Raw genomic sequence first — 20,402 nt, forward strand, 5'->3', positions numbered from 1 at the left:
TCTCTATGGTTGCCCGCGGTGGGTAGCGCGCCGCCGCCGCGCCTCGCCCCCGCCCGCGCTGCACGCCGGGACACGGCCGGTCCTCCCTCCTTCTCTCCCTCCCTCCTTCCCGCGCGCCCCCCCGCGCGCCCCGAGCCTGCGCCGCGCCGACATCCGCGCTGTCCCAAGATGGAGGCGCGGGGCTCGCGCTGAGCGCGGCCCGGCCGGCACGGCAGCAGCAGGAACAGCAGGAGCAGCAGGAGCAGCAGCCGCGCCCGCCCGGCCCGGCCCGTCCGCCCGCCTCGCCTTCCCCGCCCCGCCAGGCCGCGGCTCCGGCGGCCCCGGCAGCAGCAGCGGCGGCGCCTCCTTCTCGTCCGCGGCCCGGCCCCGAGTGCGGCGCGGCCCCCGCATGAGCCCGGGCGGCAGCGGCGGCGGGAGCGCCCGGGAGCAGCAGCCGAGGTAGCCAGGTCGGTGTGAGCGCTGCGCAGGGCCGGGAGCGGGAATGGCGCCCGGCGCACGCTGGCCCTGAAGGGGAGGGAGGCGGCCCTGCCAGCTTCCCCGCGCCGGGAGGGGAAGGCGGCAGCCCCGGGGTCCCGTCCTTCCGCGCCGTGACACACACGGGTGCGGGGCCGCCCCGGGAGCTCCGAGCTTCTCCCGCCCCCCCGGGAGACCGGGCTCGCTGGGCGACCTTGGGTGAACCCAGCCTGCCGCTGCCTCAGTTTCCCGGTTCGGTGACTACTCTCTGGGGCAGCTGTGGGCATGGGACTGCTCGGTGCTGTCGGCGCGGCTGGCCGCCGGAATGGCAAGTAGTGCGAGGGTCTCTTAACTAGTGGCCAAGGCCTGCTTGACAAAGTGGGTCTGATCACTTTGCTCGTGTTGCCTTCTGTCCAGTCTGAAGAGTTGGATCTGAACCTGTGAGCAGGCTGCCTTGATGTATGTGATCTGTCGCTCCTGACTGCAGCACTTTCTGGGCTTCAGTTTTTAAGCATATCTACAGTATTTCTGTTAAGGGATGTTACACTTGACTATTGATTTGTAAATCAGATGTCTGAGGTGATGTGTTATGGTCATTCAGAAGTTGCTACTGCTTAAGAAACGAAACATGTATCACAATTCTCCTTTAAGTGACAAGAACCTGTAATTTATACACATGTAGTTATTCCTTTTCTTTTTTTCTCCAGTTAATGAAATATATGTTTATGTTTCCTTCTATGTAATGTGTTGGTCTAATTCTGGGACTAAGCATGTTTCTTACACATCACTTCAGGGATGGGCCCTCTGTCTGTATGAAAAGATACCTGCTTCAGTAAGAGTCTGCAAACTTGAAGCCCTGTGAGAATTTTGCTTCTCAGAGTGGTTTTGCCATGCCTCTTGCATGTCTAGCAGAAAGTTTCTCAGTAGAAAATTGTACCCGATTTTAGCTTTGATTTCTTGACAAAGTAAGACCTTTATGATTGTACTGTCAATTTATCTTCTTTCTCTTTTTCTTTTGACTAGCTGACTGGTTTGAAAGGGAGAGGTCTAAAAGATAAGATTAAGTTCCTAATTCATGCAAATAGCATCCAGTTAGAGAGATTACCTGCTAAGGAAGAAGCCACGCTCTGAGTTGTACTGTGTTAGACACTTATGATGGGGGGAGAGGGAAGTGTTGGAGATAGTGAGAGGTGTACCACTTGATAAGAATGAAAACTGTTGGAAATAGACTTGCAGTTCTCACAAACTGCTTGGTTTAGATGTTGGCTCTGAATAGCTGTGCCCTTTCATTGTGGAAACAGTTTAAGGTACTTTTTAGAAATTTGAAAATACAGCAAAACTCAGTTTAACTGAGTGTGTTGAATTGAAAATAGGAAATCTGTATTGCTAAATTGATATGGATGTGAGAGAAAACTATCAGATGTGCTTGTCTTTTAAAACAGATGCAGCTTGTAGTATAGTATCATTCTGTCAACTCAGTACAGAAAAATAGTGAAAGAAAACATAGTCCACTAGTTACATTTACAGAGCTGATACTTTTAATTGAAATTATTTCTGTACAATGTTACAGGTGCTTTATCTCTCTTTTACAAATACCTTCCATTGCACTCTTAAGTGTTTACTATTTAATGTAGCATCTTTTCTGCTGGAATTAAGAAGATCATTTTGTTTATCAGAGGTGTTTGCTATTTCTCCTCATTGGAGTGTCCTGAGAATCTTCCAAGAATATAGTAACAAAAGCACCAAGTTAGATGCCAAAATGAGTGTTTGATTTGTTCAGGTTTATTTCAGGGTATGGTTCTGTGACTTAGCAAAAAAAGTCAGGCTTGAAGAGTTGTGTGTTTTAAAGCCTGAGATTTCTCAGTCCAAGTCCTCTTAAGAACTCTAAAGTTGTGTGGGTTTGATGCTTTTTTTTAAATAACAAACAAGACTTCTGGTCTTTTCCTTTTTTTTTAAATTGCTGCTGCTGTTTAAAAACATGGGAATGGTGGTTCTTTTGTGAATGGGATTGAAAACTGTGTTTTTTGTATTTTTGTTTTGTATTTGTATTTTTTTTTTTTTGTATTTTATTTTGAATACATATAGGGATGTTCTGCTTGTTGGAGTCTATGTTAGAGCACCTGGAAATTTTCCCCAATTGTTTTAATCAATTTGAGAAAATAAGCCTGGTTCTTTTTCATATCATTTAACTTCTCTTTTGAAATTTAAAAGTGTCATGTGTACCACCATGACCCAGCATGCGCAGGATAAAATCATGCTTGTTTCACTATGATTATGTCCTTTGTTGACATATTCTTCGTTAGTTCTCAGAATTCACAGGCTCTGCTTAACCAGAGTTGAGTTTTAAGTTATAAATGTGTTTAATTGTGAACATGTTTAAACATACAACATTTTCTATAAACAGTAATTAGCATTGTACATGATATGGCACTTACCCTGGAATCAGTTCAGTTTTTATGTTTCTGTAAATATGCATCTTCCTAATTTTTGCTGTGCGGGAAAGATTTTTTTTTCTCCTCTTACTTTTTGTTTTAGTCTACTTAGTGGCTGTCCAGAGAGAATTCATCTTCTTTTAAACTCAGGAAATGTCTTTCTCCCTCCCCACACCAGTGTACTCATACACCTGAAGATGAAAGCCACCAATTTTTAAAAATAGAACATATAGTTGAGGGAAAAAGGAATATAATTCATAAAGTGTGTAGGCATAGATCTCATTTCCAGCATCAATCTTCCTTTCTGGTAGTGTGGGCCAAGTCTTCACTCTAATTAATGAATTGATATTGATTTTTAAACAAAGGAGGTGTGTGTTTTACAATTTTTCTGAAGTATCCTGTGTATTTAAGGCACCTGTGAATTTTTTAGAGAGGTGGTATTAAAAGGTTTTCTGTTACTAATGAAATTCTGATTTGTACCTGGAAAGAGGGGAGTAATACATTTGCTATCAGGGTCTGTAATGAAAAAATCTAGAGTATGTTGTTTACTTTCTAAAAAAAAAATAAAAAAAATTACCCCCTCACAGAAGTTCTATAAGCTGTGCTAAATAGCTGGTTCCCAGAGACAACAGCAGTGAGCAAATCTCATGTTTGAAGTGAATTTTGTCACCTTAAATGCTTTGACCTTAACATTTACTCTTTAACTTCTTGTATTAGCAGGCACTGCCTGATAGCTTCATAAGGCTGTGTTGCCCATGAATTAAAGTTTGAAAAAAAGCTGATTCATAGGAATAGTAATGTGTGTAACATATCTGGTTGGTTAGCAGAAAGTCAGCAATACGGTCTAAAGGTAACATTTTGCAACGAAGCAACACTTCAGTAACTACAGCAGCTGGTGACACATTTCTTCAGGAAAGTAACCTCATAGGAAAAATATGAAAATCAAATATTGTTGAGATTCAGGATTCAGGTTTGGCAATGTAACATCTGACTAAATAGCACTTTAAATTGCTATTTTTGAATAGCTGCACCTTCCTGTGGTTAGGAGGGATAGAGCTTATTGACAATAACTTGCTGGGTGCAAAATTACATTATGAATTAAATATTATCATAGTTTTGTCTAACAAATACTCTTATGAATGAATCTCTTAAAGGAAGCATTAACTACTTCTTACTTACTTTAATAGGTTGAGCCTGCTTCCCTGTATTATGCAAACTGCTGAATGGAGGAAGGGGGTGGAAGTCAGTCTTTACCGATACTCTTTCCGTTACCATCCTGCATGGTTCTTTACCCATGTTTTACAGAGTGGTGAAGAATTAGGAGAAGCTGCAGTTGTTCTGCTGAGTGCAACTAAATGGGTGGCTTCCTTCTGGACCCTCACTTCACTGTCTTAGGTAAGAGGGGTGATCTGCTTCTTTTGAAGCTACTTGCATTTCCTTGGAACAGAAGTATATATGGGTTTTTTTAGAGAAACTTCTAGTTAGCAAAACAGAGCTTTGAATTCTTTTTTTTTTGGTCTATTGGTTTGAAAAGGGCATTCACACTATGTAGCTGTCCCAGTACTTTTCATTGAAAAGCATTGCTGTTTGCATCCATTCAAATAACACTAAAAACATGCTCTGTGTACTAACATAACTTGCTTCTGAGAGTCATATTTTTATGTAGTATGACGGAAGTGGGACTGTCACTCAGAGGTGGATTACAGTGGTGGTGGTGGATATAGGACAACGTTTATTTGATGTACTACTTGACTGCTTGATATGGAGTGCGTTACTTTTTTTTTCCACACGCTTGGAATAGTTTGGGTTGGAAAGGATCTTTAAATGTCATCTAGTCCAAATTCCTCTGCAATAAGCAGGGACATTTTCAAATAGATCAGGTTGCTCAGAGCCCTGTCCAGCTTAACCATGTATATTTCCAGGGATGGGGCATCTCCTATCCCTGGGCAATCTGTTCCAGTGTTTTATCACCCTCATTGTAAAAATTACTTTCTGATATCGTCTTAATCTACTCTCTTTTAGTTAAAAGCCATTACCTCTTATCCTCTCAAGGAAGCCCTTGGTAAAAAGTTTGTCCTCTGTCTTGTAAGCTCCTCTTCAGTATTAAATAAAAGCAATCAGGTCTCTTCAGATTCTTCTCTTCTCCAGATGGAACAACACTAACTCTCTTGGCCTTTCTTCATAGGAGGGTTGCTTCAGCCCTCTGGTAATTTTTGTGGCCCTACTCTGGACTTTCTCCAACAGGTCTGTGCCTGTCATGTGCTGAGGACTCCAGAGCTGGATGCAGCACTGCAGGTGGGGTCTCAGAGGAGTAGAACGGCAGACTGGCCTCCCTTGGCCTGCTGGCCATGCTGCTCTTGATGCAGCCAAGGATACATTCTGGACTGCAGGCACATATTGTTGGGACAGAACTGTCCTTCCAACAGCCAGGATCTCCAAGTTCTTCTGTAATTACTTCTGTTGCCAATTTCCTCATTCCCTGACCTGTATTGATACCAGGTGTTGTTAGCCCAGGTTCAGGACCTTGCACTTGGACTCACTGGGTGAGGTTCTCATGAGCCCACCTGTCAGTTTTGTCCAGGTCCCTCTGGGTGGCATTCCATTCCTCAGGCATATCAGTCACACCACATAGATTAGTATTGTTTGCAGGTTTCCTGAGGGTACATTAGGTCCCACTGTCTATCACTGATGAACTGCTCTCAGTATGGACCCCTGAGGGACACCTCTTGTCATTGATGTCTATCTGAACATTAAGTCATTGACCATTACCCTCTGTATGCAACCATTCAACCAATTCCTCATCCACCAAAGAGTCCATCCATTATCTCTCCAATTTAGGTTGAAGGGTGTTGTGGGGGACCATTTCAAAGGCCTCAGAAGTTCAAATAGATGACATCAGTAGCTGTTCCCATGCCCATTGATTCAGTCGCTCTGTCATAGGAGGCTAAAAATGTGGGTGTTGGAGTAGTGGTTGCTGCTGCCTAAAATCTGTCCCCCACAAGCCTCTCCTGTGGAAAAGCAAGTTGAGATAACCTTTAGGCAACACAGTCAGACCCTCACTCAACGCTCACTGCAGCTGGCTCATTAGGTTGGTCCACAGGACTTGCCCTTGGTGAAGCCATGCTGGCGGTCTCAGATCTCCCTGCCCTCCATGTGCCTTCATTTTCCTTGCTTGTGTGACAGAATGTCAAAGCTGTGGCCTAAACAACTAAAGACAAAATTTAAGTATCAAAAACTAAAGAGTGGTTTGAAACCCAAAGGAAATTTGATCTTGGTGGCCTGGTAGGATCACAAGCAGAAAGTCACAGAACCTCTGTTTGGGTTTGTTGCATAATGGTCTGGCAATGATTAGTCCACATAGTTTGCATTTCATTCTGGTGTTGTTTGATTACTGTGACAGGACTTCTGACCAAGATAGAGTTCTAGGTGTGAAGCTAATTCATCTCTCCACAGAGAAGACCATGCTCTTTGCTTCCTTTGGCAGACTGCTTTTAGCACTTTTTAATACTTCCCTGATAATCATTACACCTAAGAAATCAATAAAATGAGGAGACCTGGATGGCAGACACGCTCTTCCTTGCCCTTAGGAGCTTTGTGCCAGGGAGGCACAAGAGTGATCTATCTTGTGTTGCCAAGCTTGCAAGGCACTGAGAGATGCCAGGCTTGTTCAGGCAGCCAGGCTCTGGCACTACTTGTGTACTCCTGCTCTGGTATGCTCCCTGGGACCCAGGCTGGAGCAGCTGCAGTTCAGCAAGCTTGGGCTGTTAGCGGCTGGTGGAGTGGCTCTTAAAGGAACTCAACTTCTCAAATGGGACATAGGTCAAAATACTTCAAGAATGTCTATCATAGTTGTAGATGAGTTTTGCTTTATGATTAGTTGTATATTTGAGCTAACTAATACTTTAAATATTTTTATTTTACAATGTGGTATTTGCCATTTTCTTAAAAGGAATCAAAAACTTCTGCAAAGCTAGATAATACTAAAGAGGTCTGTTACTACCTCAAATTTTCTGTTTCCAATACAATCTTTCATTTTCATTTGTATAGTTATATTCAGGTAATGACTGCTTATTTTTTCATAGTGAAATCTCATGTCCAAAGTCTTGGTGATGAATATTGTGTTTTACTATGTGTGTACACCCAGGTTTATTTTTAGAAAGTCTAAGGTACACTAGGATACACTGGGCTGAGTAGCAACACCTTGTGTTTCAGCTCGTGTAGCAAAATTTGCTTATTGTAGCCAAGAGAAATACATAGTTAAGAGTCTGCACAACCTGCAAAGCCCATCAGATTTCAAGGACAAGGGAGCTCCTGAGTGTATCACTTCTGTGAAACATTGGTATTTCTTGCTTGCAAAGGTTGAGCCCTTTCCATAGTAAGGTTGTGAAAAATACTCCATTTGCATGATTCCTATAACCTGAATATCTGATTGAAAGAAGGATGTTTGTGAATACTCGTTTTTTACTTGGCGAATGTGATTTTGGTTACTCTTAAGAATGTTAGTTGAGGAAGAAAATTGTTCTCAATTTAACTTGAATATTTGAAATTGTGTCAGAAAATCTGTAATACTGGGTATTATTTCTTTAGGGTAGTGCTCTCAGAATTTTTTATTCTGTTCCTGTTGTATTACAGTTACTGGATAAAACCAGACAAACAGAACAACTCAAAACCACAAATGGAAAACATAATCTAAGCACCTGATAGAGATAATTTCATTATATTTTTTATCGGGCCAGACATAAGAGTTGCAAAATATTTTTTGTACTTTACAATTAACTTCTTAAATATTTTGGAATTCCTTATGTGACAGGGCGGTTAGTTCAGTGCTTTACTGTCTGTGTTAATACAATTCAGTGTGCCTTGAAGTCTCCTTACTGAAAATGTATGATGTGGTTGTAAACAAGCAGATTTTTTGGCTCTGGTCACATGATCAATCAAGGGGTTTTTTTTGGGTTTTGTTTTTTTTTTTTTTTTAGTGTGGAGTGGAAGCAGTAAGGTTGACCAAGCTTTTAGTTATATTGTCATTTTCATTTTTTTAGGCAGAAGTATCTTAGTGCTAATTAAGTATACTGAAGGTGAATGTTGAATTACATCTGACTTCATAAAATAATTTTCATTCCTTTTAGACAAGTATCACAGAGCCTTATTTCCTTTTGTGTTATGTAGTCTTTGAGCAAATGTAGACTTTAGACTTAGTTGACTGCTGAACTATGTTCTGCTGTTAGGAAGAGATTAAAGGAGAAGAACTGGAAGTCCAGGAACTTCAGTTTTGTGTTGTTGAATGTGCTCTTCTGTTGCTGTGTATTATTATGCAAATAACCTGTCTACATCTCCTCTGTTGTGGTCTTGTTTCCTCTATCAGTTGTATGGTCCTAAGCTACTCCATAGCTTCAGTTCTTTTGGGAACCTTTTTTTTTTTGTCTCTGTTGCTGGGCAATAATCATAAGAACCCGGGTAGATGTATTTGCAATACTTTTTCAAGCTGTACTTGGTGCTCTCCTCCTACTCTGTGCATACTGAAAATTTGTGCTTCTGTATCTTGGAGGAGAATGAGAGAATTTTATACAGATGACAGTGCTCTATGTCTGTACAAATGTATAGATTGACTCTGGAAGTCCTGCAACACAAGGTGTGAAAATATTTGTTGCATTTGTCAGAATACTTCTGAGTTTGTCTAATGACACCACAGTGAATGAAGAATTATTCTTTAGTAAAATATAAGGTATTTTGGATTTCTGCTGTGGCTATGGAGTGGAAGTGCTACTTGCAAATAGGAAAATCATCAGTTACTTTCTCATGTTGTTCAGATGAGTTTTTCTTCTGTTTTTTTTTCTGAATGGTAGCAAAGTTTTATTGACACAGTTACGTATCATTAACACAGTAATCCTAAGTGTACAGAAAACTACATAATTGGTAGACTTGTTTGTTGAAATAGCAGTTCTTTTCACAAAAAAGGCTACTCGATAAAACTTTTTTTTTTTTTTTTAATGCAAAAGAATGTGCTCAGATTGATAGTGCTTGGAGCTTTAGTGACAAAACTGGTCCAGAATCACCCCATTACAGTTCCCTGGTAACAAATTTGGCCCTTGACACCAAATGATTTCTCACTGGTTTGACATCTTCTAAAACAAAACTGAATGTACTACTAAGGTAACCAGATTGAGGTTTCCTATGTGGGAACCCTGATCTATATTGGAGATCAGCCTAAATCAGCTGCATTGGATTTGTTTGTTCATAATAGTTTTAAGCCAAGAAATTATATATTAAATCTTCACAGTGCTGAAAATGTGATATTCTGTGCCAAATTACTAACTTTTTTGGAAAATAATTAGTAGATTTCATAGGATCAAGGAATAGTTTGGGTTGGTAGGGAACCTTAAAGAAAAAAATCTAACTACAAACCTCATCCGTGGGCAGAGACACCCTTCACTAGACTAGGTTATTGAGAGCCCCATTCAGCTTGGTTTTGAACACCTTCAGTGATGGGGAATCCACAACCCCTGTCTTTCTTTAGGTATATGCATATGTCTGTTTCTGTCATCTTTTCCCTCGAGGCTGGTTGTACTTTTAGGTGTTTGTTGAAAATATTTCAAGTGTGTTTTAGTCTCTTGTTAATTTTGACTTCTCTGAAAATGAATTTATAGAAAAGCATACTGAACTCCAGCAGTTTTATGCACAAAGATTTGGTTCTGTGACTTCTCCTGAGTGTGTGTTTATTTTTTTCTTAGTAGAAATGCCAGTTCTTAAAGAAAATTAAAAAAAAAAAAAAAAAAAAAGGACAAAATAAAGGGCAGGAAGGAGAAAGGAAATTGATATTTGTAATGAACTGGATGAATGGAATTGTAAAACTCTATTGCATCACTACAGGGGAAAGAATAGGGACCACTATGTGATGAACTTCATGCTTTTGCAGCTCATGTAACATAATAATTATTTTCTCTTGTGCTTTTCTGTGAGAGGTGTGATTTAGTTTTATATGGTTCAGTTTTAGGTAGTCCTGTGAAGACTGGGTAATTTGGTATGATGGTCCTTGTAGGTCCTTTCTGACTAGAAGTATTCTATGATTCTGTGTTTTCTTTAGTTGCAGATTTGTGACTAATCAAATAGGCACTTTTGAATGTATTGTTTTGGAGTTGTGTTGAGCTTCAAATTAGTGCATAGTGCAAGAACTGAATTCAAATGTTTTGCATTATAGGTACAAGAACTGTAGAAGTCCATTTTAGAATTTGAAAGAACAAGATTCTGCAGCTCTGGAAAGATATGGTATGTTTATATTTCCACTTACATTGTTTGTATGCTAATAATTGTAATAGCAAGTAATTATACTTTTCTTCACAGAGATTTAAAAAGTTGAAAATTAATTCAGGAAGAAACACACACCAATTTTTCCCTTTTTTAACTATGATATCTATTACTTAGTCATAATATACTAGAAAATAGCTTATTTGATTTTTCTTGGGGAAAATAAGTACTGATGATATAACATTGGTGAATTCCCTTTTGATTTAACAAGCTCATCATCATCCTGCTACCATCCATTTATTTCTCCATGGACTGGATAAGAACTGGTGTGTTTCTGCAAGCTGTATGGTTTTTTTAAATTCACTACTGAGCATATTTATAGTGAGGCTATAACTTGAAAAGTAAGCTCAGAACTTGCAGAAAATTTATGCAATCATCACTGTAAGTCAAGTTTACAAATAGGAATGCTGGGAAATAGAGAAATACAATCTTTAGTTTAGAACTAACATGAACCCATGGCACATGGTATCTCTTTTTTGTCTAGGCTCTTAAATGTCCAGCCAGCTTAAAAGTATGTACGTGTATTGTGGCAGGGCTGGAAGTTGAATTTGTAGTTATTTTGATTACCATTTCCTAACTTAATTCTGGTGTAGTTCTCTAGTAATACCTGGTATTACTGCACTACTTTGTAGTGTCTTTTTAAGTTCTGTAGTTCTGCAACTTGGTACATTGAGAATTTTTGAAACTTTCAGCATCACTACATTGAGAAAAACGACAATTAAGTTAATTTTTCTACCATATTAAGTAGGTCTGTTAATGCATAGACAAGATTGTATGTAGTTATTTCAATAACAGTTTCTAAGCCATGTGGTACTTTCTCTTTTAACCACTTAAATTGTGAGGAAGCTGATCTGAGTTTTCTGTGCCATGGGTTTATGTCTGAATTTTTATTTTCAAGATAATTAACTTAGAAATATACTTAAAATTTAGAAATCTCAAATTTGCAGAACACTTGTTTGATGTCTTTTTAAGTTCTGTTTCATAGGAAGCTGTAGACAGGCTCTGATAAAACTGTTAATTCTAAGCTGAAACTTTAGCGGTAGTGTGTACTAATTAAAAATTATAAGTCTCTCAAAAAGCTACAATGTTACATTGTCACAATCCAGATGTTCCTGAGAGAATTGTATAGATTGGTCCTTTACTCTAGCAGGCATCTGGAAGGTAGTGTATATTCATTTTTGCACCCACAGCACCACTGGGACCACCCACCTGCTTCTTGCTCTCCAGTGTCAATACCAGTTCTGTGTATGATGGCTCTTCTTCAAACCTAAGCCATTGTTTCTTTATTGCCATTATGCCTGCTGGCTGCTTTTCTTCTGGATGTTTAACTGCTTGCCACTGTATGTATGCATAGAGTCTTTGTAATGCTATGTGCTTCATAAATTGATGAAGAATTCCACTCTAATCCCCCACAAATTGCCAGTAATAAATACTAATGGAACATCAGAAAAGCTGAATGTCATAGTACAGAATTGCATGGTTGCTTTGTTTTAATATCAATTATATTTAAACAAACATGCTGAAGAACTTGGTGAACAGAAAGATGGGTGGCAAAAGAAATCAAAAGAGAGAATAAGCAAAAGGACAGACAGAATAAAAGTTTAAGCAGTTAAGCTGAAGTGAAGCTGTAAAACTTACCTGACTGCAAAATAACTTAAATGATGAATAGCCAATAAAAAAGTTAGTAAAAGACATTTAAATAGGTGATTGGATTTCACCTGCTGATGTAGAAAGGGCATTTTGTTCATGGCTGTGTATCATTTTGGAGGGAGCCTGAAGTAACAGGTATAATATAACACAAATAGAAACAAATGGTTCTGCAAAAAAAAAAAAAAAATTAGATGTGTGTGTAGTGGAAGAAAAAAATCAACTGTGGTCCAAGTGTAAAACACAAAAGCTAAAGATAATTTTGGATCTTTCCTGCTTTTACAAAGGTGAACAAAATATGTATATGATCTCACTGAAATATTAAACCAAAACCAGATACAAAGGCAAAATCCAAAGTTGCAGGAGTTGCTATAGAAAATGGGAATAATATGCAGGCCTCTAGCTTTTGGCCTGAGGGGAGGGAATGGAAGAAACATTAGATATTTTTCTGTTACTCTGTGATTTATGGATATCATAGTTAACCCCAGCTGGCAACTAAACACCAAACAGCTACTCTCTCACCTACCCACACAGTGGGATGTGGAAGAGAATTGGAGGAGTAAAAGTGAGAAAACTCGTGGGTTGAGATAAAGATAATTTAATAGGTAAAGCAAAAGCTGTGCATGAAGCAAAGCAAAACAAGGAATTCATTCACCACTTCTCATGGACAGGCACATGTTCTGTCCTTTCCAGAAAAGCCAGCTCCATATATGTAACAGTGACTTGGGAAGACAAAGGTCGTAACTCCGAACATTCCCCCTTTTTTCTTCTTTCCCCAGCTTTATACGCTGAGCATGATGCCTTATAATATGGAATGCTTTTATGGTCAGCTGGGGTCACCTGTCCCAGCTGTGAATCCTCCTCACTCCCTGTGCACCCCCAACCTCCTCCCTGGTGGGGTGAGGAGCAAAAAAGGCCTTGACTCTATGAAAGCTGTAACAAAAACAGCAATAACAAAAACATCCCTGTGTTAACACAAATTCAAAATACAACCCACACTAGCTCCTATGAAGAAAATTAACTCTATTCCAGCCAAAACCTGTACAGTGGGGAGTATTGACATCAAGGAAAAGTAAGTGTACAGATACTACAGGATTGATAAATCTGTGATTGATCTCTTTGTATTGAGATACACAAAATTCTACCTTTATGAAACTCAGTAACTTGTGATTTTACTGAAATGTAAATTCTGGAGTAGCACTAACTTTATTTTGAAGATAGTAACAAATTCAGATTCCCATCCCAAATGATTTATTCTAGTGTTAATTGTTCTCATTATCCTGCATGCTTGTGTTCGTGCTCTAATTTGAATTTATGGGCCTTCAGTTTCTATTAATAGGGATTTTATATACATTCTTTCAGTTCAAAGATTTTTATGTATTCTTTTTGTGCTGTGATAAGACTTAGTTTCTTCCAGTATCTATATTGATAGGCTTGATTAACTTTGAACTCTTTCCATTGTCTAATCACAAGGCATTTTCTTCTATTTTCGTGATGTCTTTGTGGTTCTTTTCTATCTCTTCTGGAACACTTTTGAAGAATATTGAATAATTGGAGAACTGGGTTTAAGTTTGGAAGATGTGTGAAGTACTTTGTGCAGATGAACAGACACTCTTCCAGGGACCCTTGATGAGCCATATCTGTCATTCTTTTTGTAATACATGGGAGCATGTGTAGATTTGTACATTAGTTGTGACTGCTTTAGTCACTTTAGGTTGGCATTTTCCAGGATAGAACCCAATTATTTTGGTTTACTAACTAATATGATTCTGGATTTGCTTTTACTAGTCAAATTGCTTGGTTTACCAGGCAGTGGGAAAGAAAATCATATAGAGATCAATGTTTGGCTGGGGCTTTTTTTTGGGCTCCTTTAGGATTTATATGATCGGGTTGTTTTAGTGGCTGTTTTATTTTACTGTAGAATCAGTAATAATTTTGCCTACTAATTAGATGAAAAAAACTTCTATTTTTATGTTTTGTGCATTGGAAGCAGCATACAGGCAAAAAAAGTAATTTGTAGTTCCAACTTTATGAATAAATATAGGCTCAAACATGCCTATTGCATTACCTTTTTTTTTTTTTTTCCCTGTATATGACAATTAAGATTGAATTTAGGGATTTGGTGAATATTCTCCAGGACATTTGCCTCAATCTCAAGTTATAAAAGGACAACTCTCCTATTAGGTGTCAGTTTTTACTGTATAGATTGTTTCCTTGTAGTACTCAAAGTCATTCTGGAAATATCTAAAATTCATTCTTGGGGCATTCAGAGGGACTCTTCAGAAGACCTTCAAAAACTGTCTTTAGAGGTATATTCTTGAGACAGATGGTTATATTTAATTAAGCAACTAAAATTCTGGTATTGAAAGGTAAAGGTAGATCATGGCACTTCATTGTACAGTGAATCACCCCTACTTTCATCATAAATCAAAAAGAGAATCTTAAATTTGGATCTAAGATTACTTGGATAGATAGTTAAAATTCCTTTGTAAAGGAAACTTAAATTCTTACAAGTGCCACTCTTTCAATAAGTCAGTCAGAAGTTATAGTTTAAATAAGGAAAGTGTTCATCCTCTGAGGGATCTTCCAGGCCTCAGATGTGTGTTGACTGACAGATTGCATTGCTCTCACAGAAAGTGACCAACAAATAACTCAGGGATAATAAATAGCAGGTTTAGGGAATCTATGTATGTAACAATGTTCAAATAAGTGATTTTTGATTTTTGGCTGGAAGTTATTTGCCTTTTTTTTGTTTTTTTTTTTTGGTTGCTGAAAAATAAATATTTACAATCTCCAGGTTGTGGCTTTAGGTTTTGTATGTTGAAGCTGGAGACCTCTTCTTGCCTCATGCTTGTAGACTTTAAGGGTTTAAGGAAATGTGCTGAGTTCTTTGATCAAACTATGCAACAAAGTTGCTTTTAGCCCCTTTTGATGCTTCTGAACTTGCTTTCTGACATCTTGTTCTTTGATTCATTGTTTAACTCCTTGAGTTGATAGGAACATTCTTTTAAGAAAGTACTGACCTGTGCCATCTTGGAGAAATAGGTGGTGTTCCAAATCATTCCAAATCACTGCATAAACATTATTTATCCCATTCTTTTTTGATGAGAGCTAGTTCAAATCACAATGTTTTTCAGATAGATGGTTTGAAGACATGTCTCAATGTCTTGCTGACTGTAATAGGTGTAGTTGCAGCCCTAGTTGACGCTACTACTACTAAATAGTCACTAGGCAGACAGAGATGTGCCTGTACTGGAGCCTGCCGGTCCCAAAGAGCCTGGCAGCCGTCTTGGGTTTTTTGGACATACTCCATAGGCACAAATTTCCTTTCATATCTTCAGCTGCTCAGGGTGTCTGTAAAAGCCTAAACTATAGGCCATGCTGATCATAACATGAGGACCAGAGAAACTTGTTTGAGTAATGTGAATAAATATCTGTTTTGAGATTACTCTTTCTATCTTCTTTAAGGTAGTTACAGAGGAGATTTTTTTGTAGAGAAACTCCTGTGACAGATTGATTAGACCAATTCACAGTTCATAATACTGTTTTTGAGGATCTTAGTGTATTCATCAGTATGGTTTTCCTTTCCTAATCATGTAGTATCTTTCAACTCTTAACCAGGTTGGAGGTTATTTTGCCTTGTTTGTATCAAGCACTCAGAATGTCCTTTGAAATATATTCAGAATAAATCTTTGATGGCTGTCTCCTTCACCACCCACCTTGTGTTTCAATGTACTGGTCACTTTGCCAGCAGACACTACTCTGCTGATGCATTAGTGAGTAAGGTTTTAGAAAAATTAATTCCTTCATCTGTGTTAGGGAATCCTTGCCAGTCATATTCTGTCCCACAGGAGTGGCAGCAAGATAGGTGGGGAAGGTAGGATGAGAAGGAGATAAAAGAGAAAAATTATTCATTAAGGTTTTTTGCATCTAGACTGCTGAATAGAAGCATGACAATTTTAGACCACAGTACATTAAGTCTGGTTTTAAGGTATGGTGCAACAAATCAGAAATGCTGAAACTACCTGACTCAAAGCTCTGACCCATGACAAATTCAATTTGTAGATACAAGTTTGTAGATACACAACAAAACTTAGATGAGTTAACTTCAGCTCAGTGAGATTTGTGGCAGTTCAGACACTGCTTCCCATCAACTGCTGTAGATACTATGTTCGGTAGTGTGGTAAATGAGACTAACAGATCTGGTTCTGTATCAGGCCTTGGCACAAGCTTGTCTTGATTATGACTGTGGAGCTGCTGCCAACTTAAAGTATATCTTTTAACATTCCAAAATCTAGTGGTGTTTGAATCCAACACCAGCACTTCATGTGCTCCTTCACTGTTGTCAGTTGTGTTCATGACTTCTCATATGAAACAGCCTCAGGAAAATTTGTTTTACTAAGGTTGATGGCAACCTGGTGTTCCAGCATGCTTCCATTTGAATGAAAGACTACTGTAATAAGTTTTTGTCAACAGTCTGGGTGATATAGGACCAAATCTAGGTAGGGAGTCATTGGTCAGACACACTCCAGAACATGAGCTGATACTTCCAATAGTCAGAATGCAGATTTCCCAACCAATGAGGATTTAGAGATGATACCACAATCCTCTGACCAGAGTACTAAAAGTTACTTGGGCAAAGTGCTAGAAGCAGTGTTAAAAAAGGCATCTGTTTCCTCAAAACTAAGGCTTGCCTGAAAGTGGACGTTTTCAGGTCTTAAACAGAATGTCATAAGCAGAGCAGTGTTTTACAGCTTCTTCATTCTGCATCAACATCTTGGGTTGTTGCCTTTTAGTACAGCTGATGGTCAGCAAACATTAATGGAAAGTCTTTACCCTGTTCTGTAATGTTGACAGATGAGGAACCTTTCCAACTGACTTTTAATCAATGTTCTGTGTTCCTAGCATTGACTCAGTTAAACTTTGACGATTTACACCTATGAAACATAAGTACTGGGGAACCTCTGTTTTGTTTTGGAGATTTTTGGTAGCCTACTTTTTTACTTGTGTCAACTGCACTTGTGCTACAGTGAGAACACTTAAGTATTACTGATGTTAAAATCAACAGATGGCATTTTACCTACCTCAATGAATGATAAAACTAATGAGCATCATTCTGAAAGTAAGACAAATTTTGTTCTGTGCAGAGTTTGTGGCAGAATGTCAAATTGTAGCAGACTGGCAAAACTGGGCAGCTTTTCTGACAAACTTTAGAAAATCCTGAGCCTTGCTAAGATCTTACTGCAATACTCTTGTAATAGGTTGGGCTGAAGCACAAAAGGTGCAGTAAAGAAATAAATGTTTTTTAATAAATATTTAAAGCTGTCTGATGTGCTCTCTTAGTATTTGCACCAGATTGTTATGTCTGCAGGTGTTGCAGAGAGCTGCGGTTGTGCCCTCAATAGCTTTGTGCACCTTCATTCTGTGTGAGGCTTTTGCTGCATGGCAAACTTGCAAATGTGGGGTTTCATCAGGGTTATCACAGGAATAAACTTCTCAGGATACTATACAGAGGTCTGTCTCCATAGCTACTGCTTTAAGAGAAAGTTAGATGACTTTTTATTTATTAAATACAACATTAACATTGCAATTTTTATCAAAACTTTTTATTAGCAGAAAGCAAATGCTATTTGTCATCTGATTCTCCTTCAGAGGCCTTTTTTCTTTTCTGGCTTTCTCCAGGGCACTTAGGAGCTTGGGCGGGAGAGAGATGGGATGAATTGAGTGATGAGGATTATGTTTGGAAATATTTTATCCGTTAACTTTAGTTTAGAGTAGATAACAGCAGTAGGTAAGAGACTAACTGGTTCCTTTTCAGCCATGGAAGTAATCAGCTGGGGTGGTCCCAGGGCGCTCTGGGCACGAGTATTGCTGAGTGATCATTGGCTGCCACCTGCGTGACAAAGTAAAGGACCAACCCTTCAATTTATACCAGTGGAGCCAGATCACGGGAAACAATTGACAGGTAAAATATACTTTTGAAAATTTAAGGGAGAGGAGAGAGGACACATGATACAAATGGAGCAAAGAACCTAAAAGATTTGCCATAGAGGGCAAAGGTTGCTCCTCTGAAACTTTAACGTATATATAAGCTATAGCTTACTTCTTTCTGGGGAGAGGCACACAACAAAGTTCTGGTTACTTGTTGCTCCCCTGGGAACAGAGCCTTGCTAAGAAACAATGTTAATCGAGTTGTAGCAGCAACACATCTACTAGAATTTTATTGTAGTTAGAAATTATGGTTCATATTTATGCACACGCTTCCAGATCCTTGAATGCTTGTCTTGATATTGGGTGTTTTGCACTGGTCCAAGAGATGTGTATGGCTTTTGGTATTTTAGAAAGTCTAAAAATAAGTCGCTGAATTTTCAAGTTTACCAGTTGATTGTACTGTAGCGAGTTACTCTAGAAACTAAAATGCCATGCAAAAAATGAATGTAAGTCTTAATCTTGCTGATAAAACAATGCTTAGCATCAATATTTTTCTTTTTTTTTTTTTTATTTAGAGAATTGGCTGAGTATTTTTAAGAACTTTTAACTACATTATTTTTACTTGTTTAGAATTGTTAAGCTTATGCTTAGCCCAGCGTGTGATACAGGAGTGGTGCGACAACTCAGTTTATATCAGTGACTCAAAATTGTGATCACCCTGATGTCACCGAATGGCCACAGCTTGTAAAAGGTAAGCATAAAGCATATCAGGTTGTTTCTCAGGAGTTTTTGTACCATAATGTTTATTTTAAGGTATTTCATTTCTATGGCTTGAAGCTAGTTTTATAAATAATATTGTTACATTGTTTGTTTAAGTCACCTGGCAAAGTTGACTTACACTATTGCTGACACTGATTTCAAAGCTCGCTTAGTTTGTCCTTGCCTGCTTTTTAAAATACAAGCAAGCACTGTGGTGCTCCATGATATCCTTCTTAAGAACAATACTATCACTTAAAAGTCCCTGGTAGTTTTTACTGTCATACTGAATTTCTGTGTAAATTGTTTAGCATACTTATCCAAGCATGTGTTCAGTTTTTGTTTTGAAGTACTTATCTGGGAGACTTGATGATGTTAAAGTGTGTGTAAGCTTGCATACCATCCATTACTTTTCTCATCTAGAGAGGTACACTGGAGGTAAAAGGAGTGGCTTGTAGAATGGAGAAGTTGCTCCCTGTGATACTGGAAATGAGCCACCATTTGAATTTGTGAGCTCATACTGCAGTATTCAGATTAGCTGGTGTCTTGTGATCAGTATCTACAATCTAATTCAAAGCTGAAATTTTTAAGAGCATTTGCTCTGAGATTTTCTCTGAACAGAACTCTTGTTTCAGATTTTAAGCATGATGAAAGGATGTCTTGCCATACTATATAGTTCTTTTTCAATACTGTTGCCTGCTCACAGGAAATAACAAGGTATCTTGTTTGTAAAGAATTGGGTATTGCAAAATAAATATCTTCTCAGCAAACAAATACAATTCCTGTAATTAGATTGATCTTCCACTTCATTTTACTGAGTATTGAAAGCTCATTTTATTAGGTGCTTATGTTGTCATTTGAAACCTTTTAAAATCGAGTTAATACATCCATTAGTAGTTCTGCAAATCATAGTTATAGTAGGTCTGTTCATGTTTTAGAAAACAGTAAGCTGAAGGAATTTTCACCCTGTGTTCTGCAGAACACCTACCTTAGAGGACCCAACCTTTTTTGACCCAGCTAGATGGTATTTTTTTCTTACATTGTTTACCTTATAGATGCAACCTTTTTTTTTTTCCAAGTAACATATACTGAACTGTATTGTCTCTTTATATCCCTAATAATATTCTCACAAATAGTGAGAATAGGAAAAGATTTTGGATATACTGCTAGCTGTTTTCATGTCTGTACTGCAGATCACCAGGCTGCTTTTCTTAAACACAGAGTTTAGATGCCAGTCTGCTCTTTTTCTATAATTCTTCATACTGCTGTTTATTTTAAGGGCTGAAAGGCTTTCAGTATTCTTGATGTTTTTCTTTTAACACCACTATTTCCTTTGCATTTTCATAGCAACTAAAAGCACTACTATTTCCCAAAGCCTCAGTGTGTTGTATGCCCCAATACTAGAATTAAGAAAGCAAAGCCCTAAATGTCCAGACATTTTGCTACCATTTTTTGAAGTCATGGAAGTAAATAGAGGAGCTAACCAGTATGAATATAAACATGTGTCTTTCTACTATTCCAGCTTCTAACAGTTATGTGCTCAGGTGAATGAGTGGGGAAAAAAAATTGAGATTCTTCTCACTAAGCATTTAGAGGCTTGCTTTGGTCACTGAAGTTAAAGGGAAATTCTTATTTGTTTTACTGTGAGCATTATTTTTGTCAGCAACTGCCTTGTCAATCCTGAATTTAATGAGTAAAGGAAGCATAATTTGGAGGTAATAAATAGAGGCCAAATTTTAAGACTGGGCAGTTTTTGTTATTTTCCAGCTAAAAGGTTTACATTTTAAGTATGAGTATAATGTTAATTGGATAGGAAGTTCAGAATTCTGTCCCTAGTGTCTGTTAAATTTTATAAGTTAGTGAAGTACAAACAAATAATTT

The 20,402-nt window shown here is 38.4% G+C and overlaps 1 protein-coding gene across 5 annotated transcripts in view; it reads left to right on the forward strand.

Moving 5' to 3' along the window:
• The first annotated feature begins 330 nt into the window (after positions 1-330).
• The window catches only part of UBE3A (ubiquitin protein ligase E3A), a 53,439-nt gene continuing 33,367 nt past the window's right edge, over positions 331-20,402 (forward strand). Inside the window, exons 1-5 of one of the 5 annotated variants that reach the window (XM_021546693.2) lie at positions 331-446; positions 4,073-4,280; positions 10,081-10,148; positions 17,653-17,799; positions 18,396-18,516. In XM_021546693.2, coding sequence (XP_021402368.1) covers positions 18,497-18,516 — 20 coding nt within the window. In that variant the 5' untranslated portion in view covers positions 331-446; positions 4,073-4,280; positions 10,081-10,148; positions 17,653-17,799; positions 18,396-18,496. The remainder of the gene's footprint in view (positions 447-4,072; positions 4,281-10,080; positions 10,149-17,652; positions 17,800-18,395; positions 18,517-20,402) is intronic. The other 4 variants (XM_021546694.3, XM_021546697.3, XM_021546696.3 and 1 more) reach the window with 4 other exon arrangements.

Source organism: Lonchura striata, chromosome 2 (genome assembly GCF_046129695.1).
Source record: "Lonchura striata isolate bLonStr1 chromosome 2, bLonStr1.mat, whole genome shotgun sequence".
Classification (NCBI taxonomy): domain Eukaryota; kingdom Metazoa; phylum Chordata; class Aves; order Passeriformes; family Estrildidae; genus Lonchura; species Lonchura striata.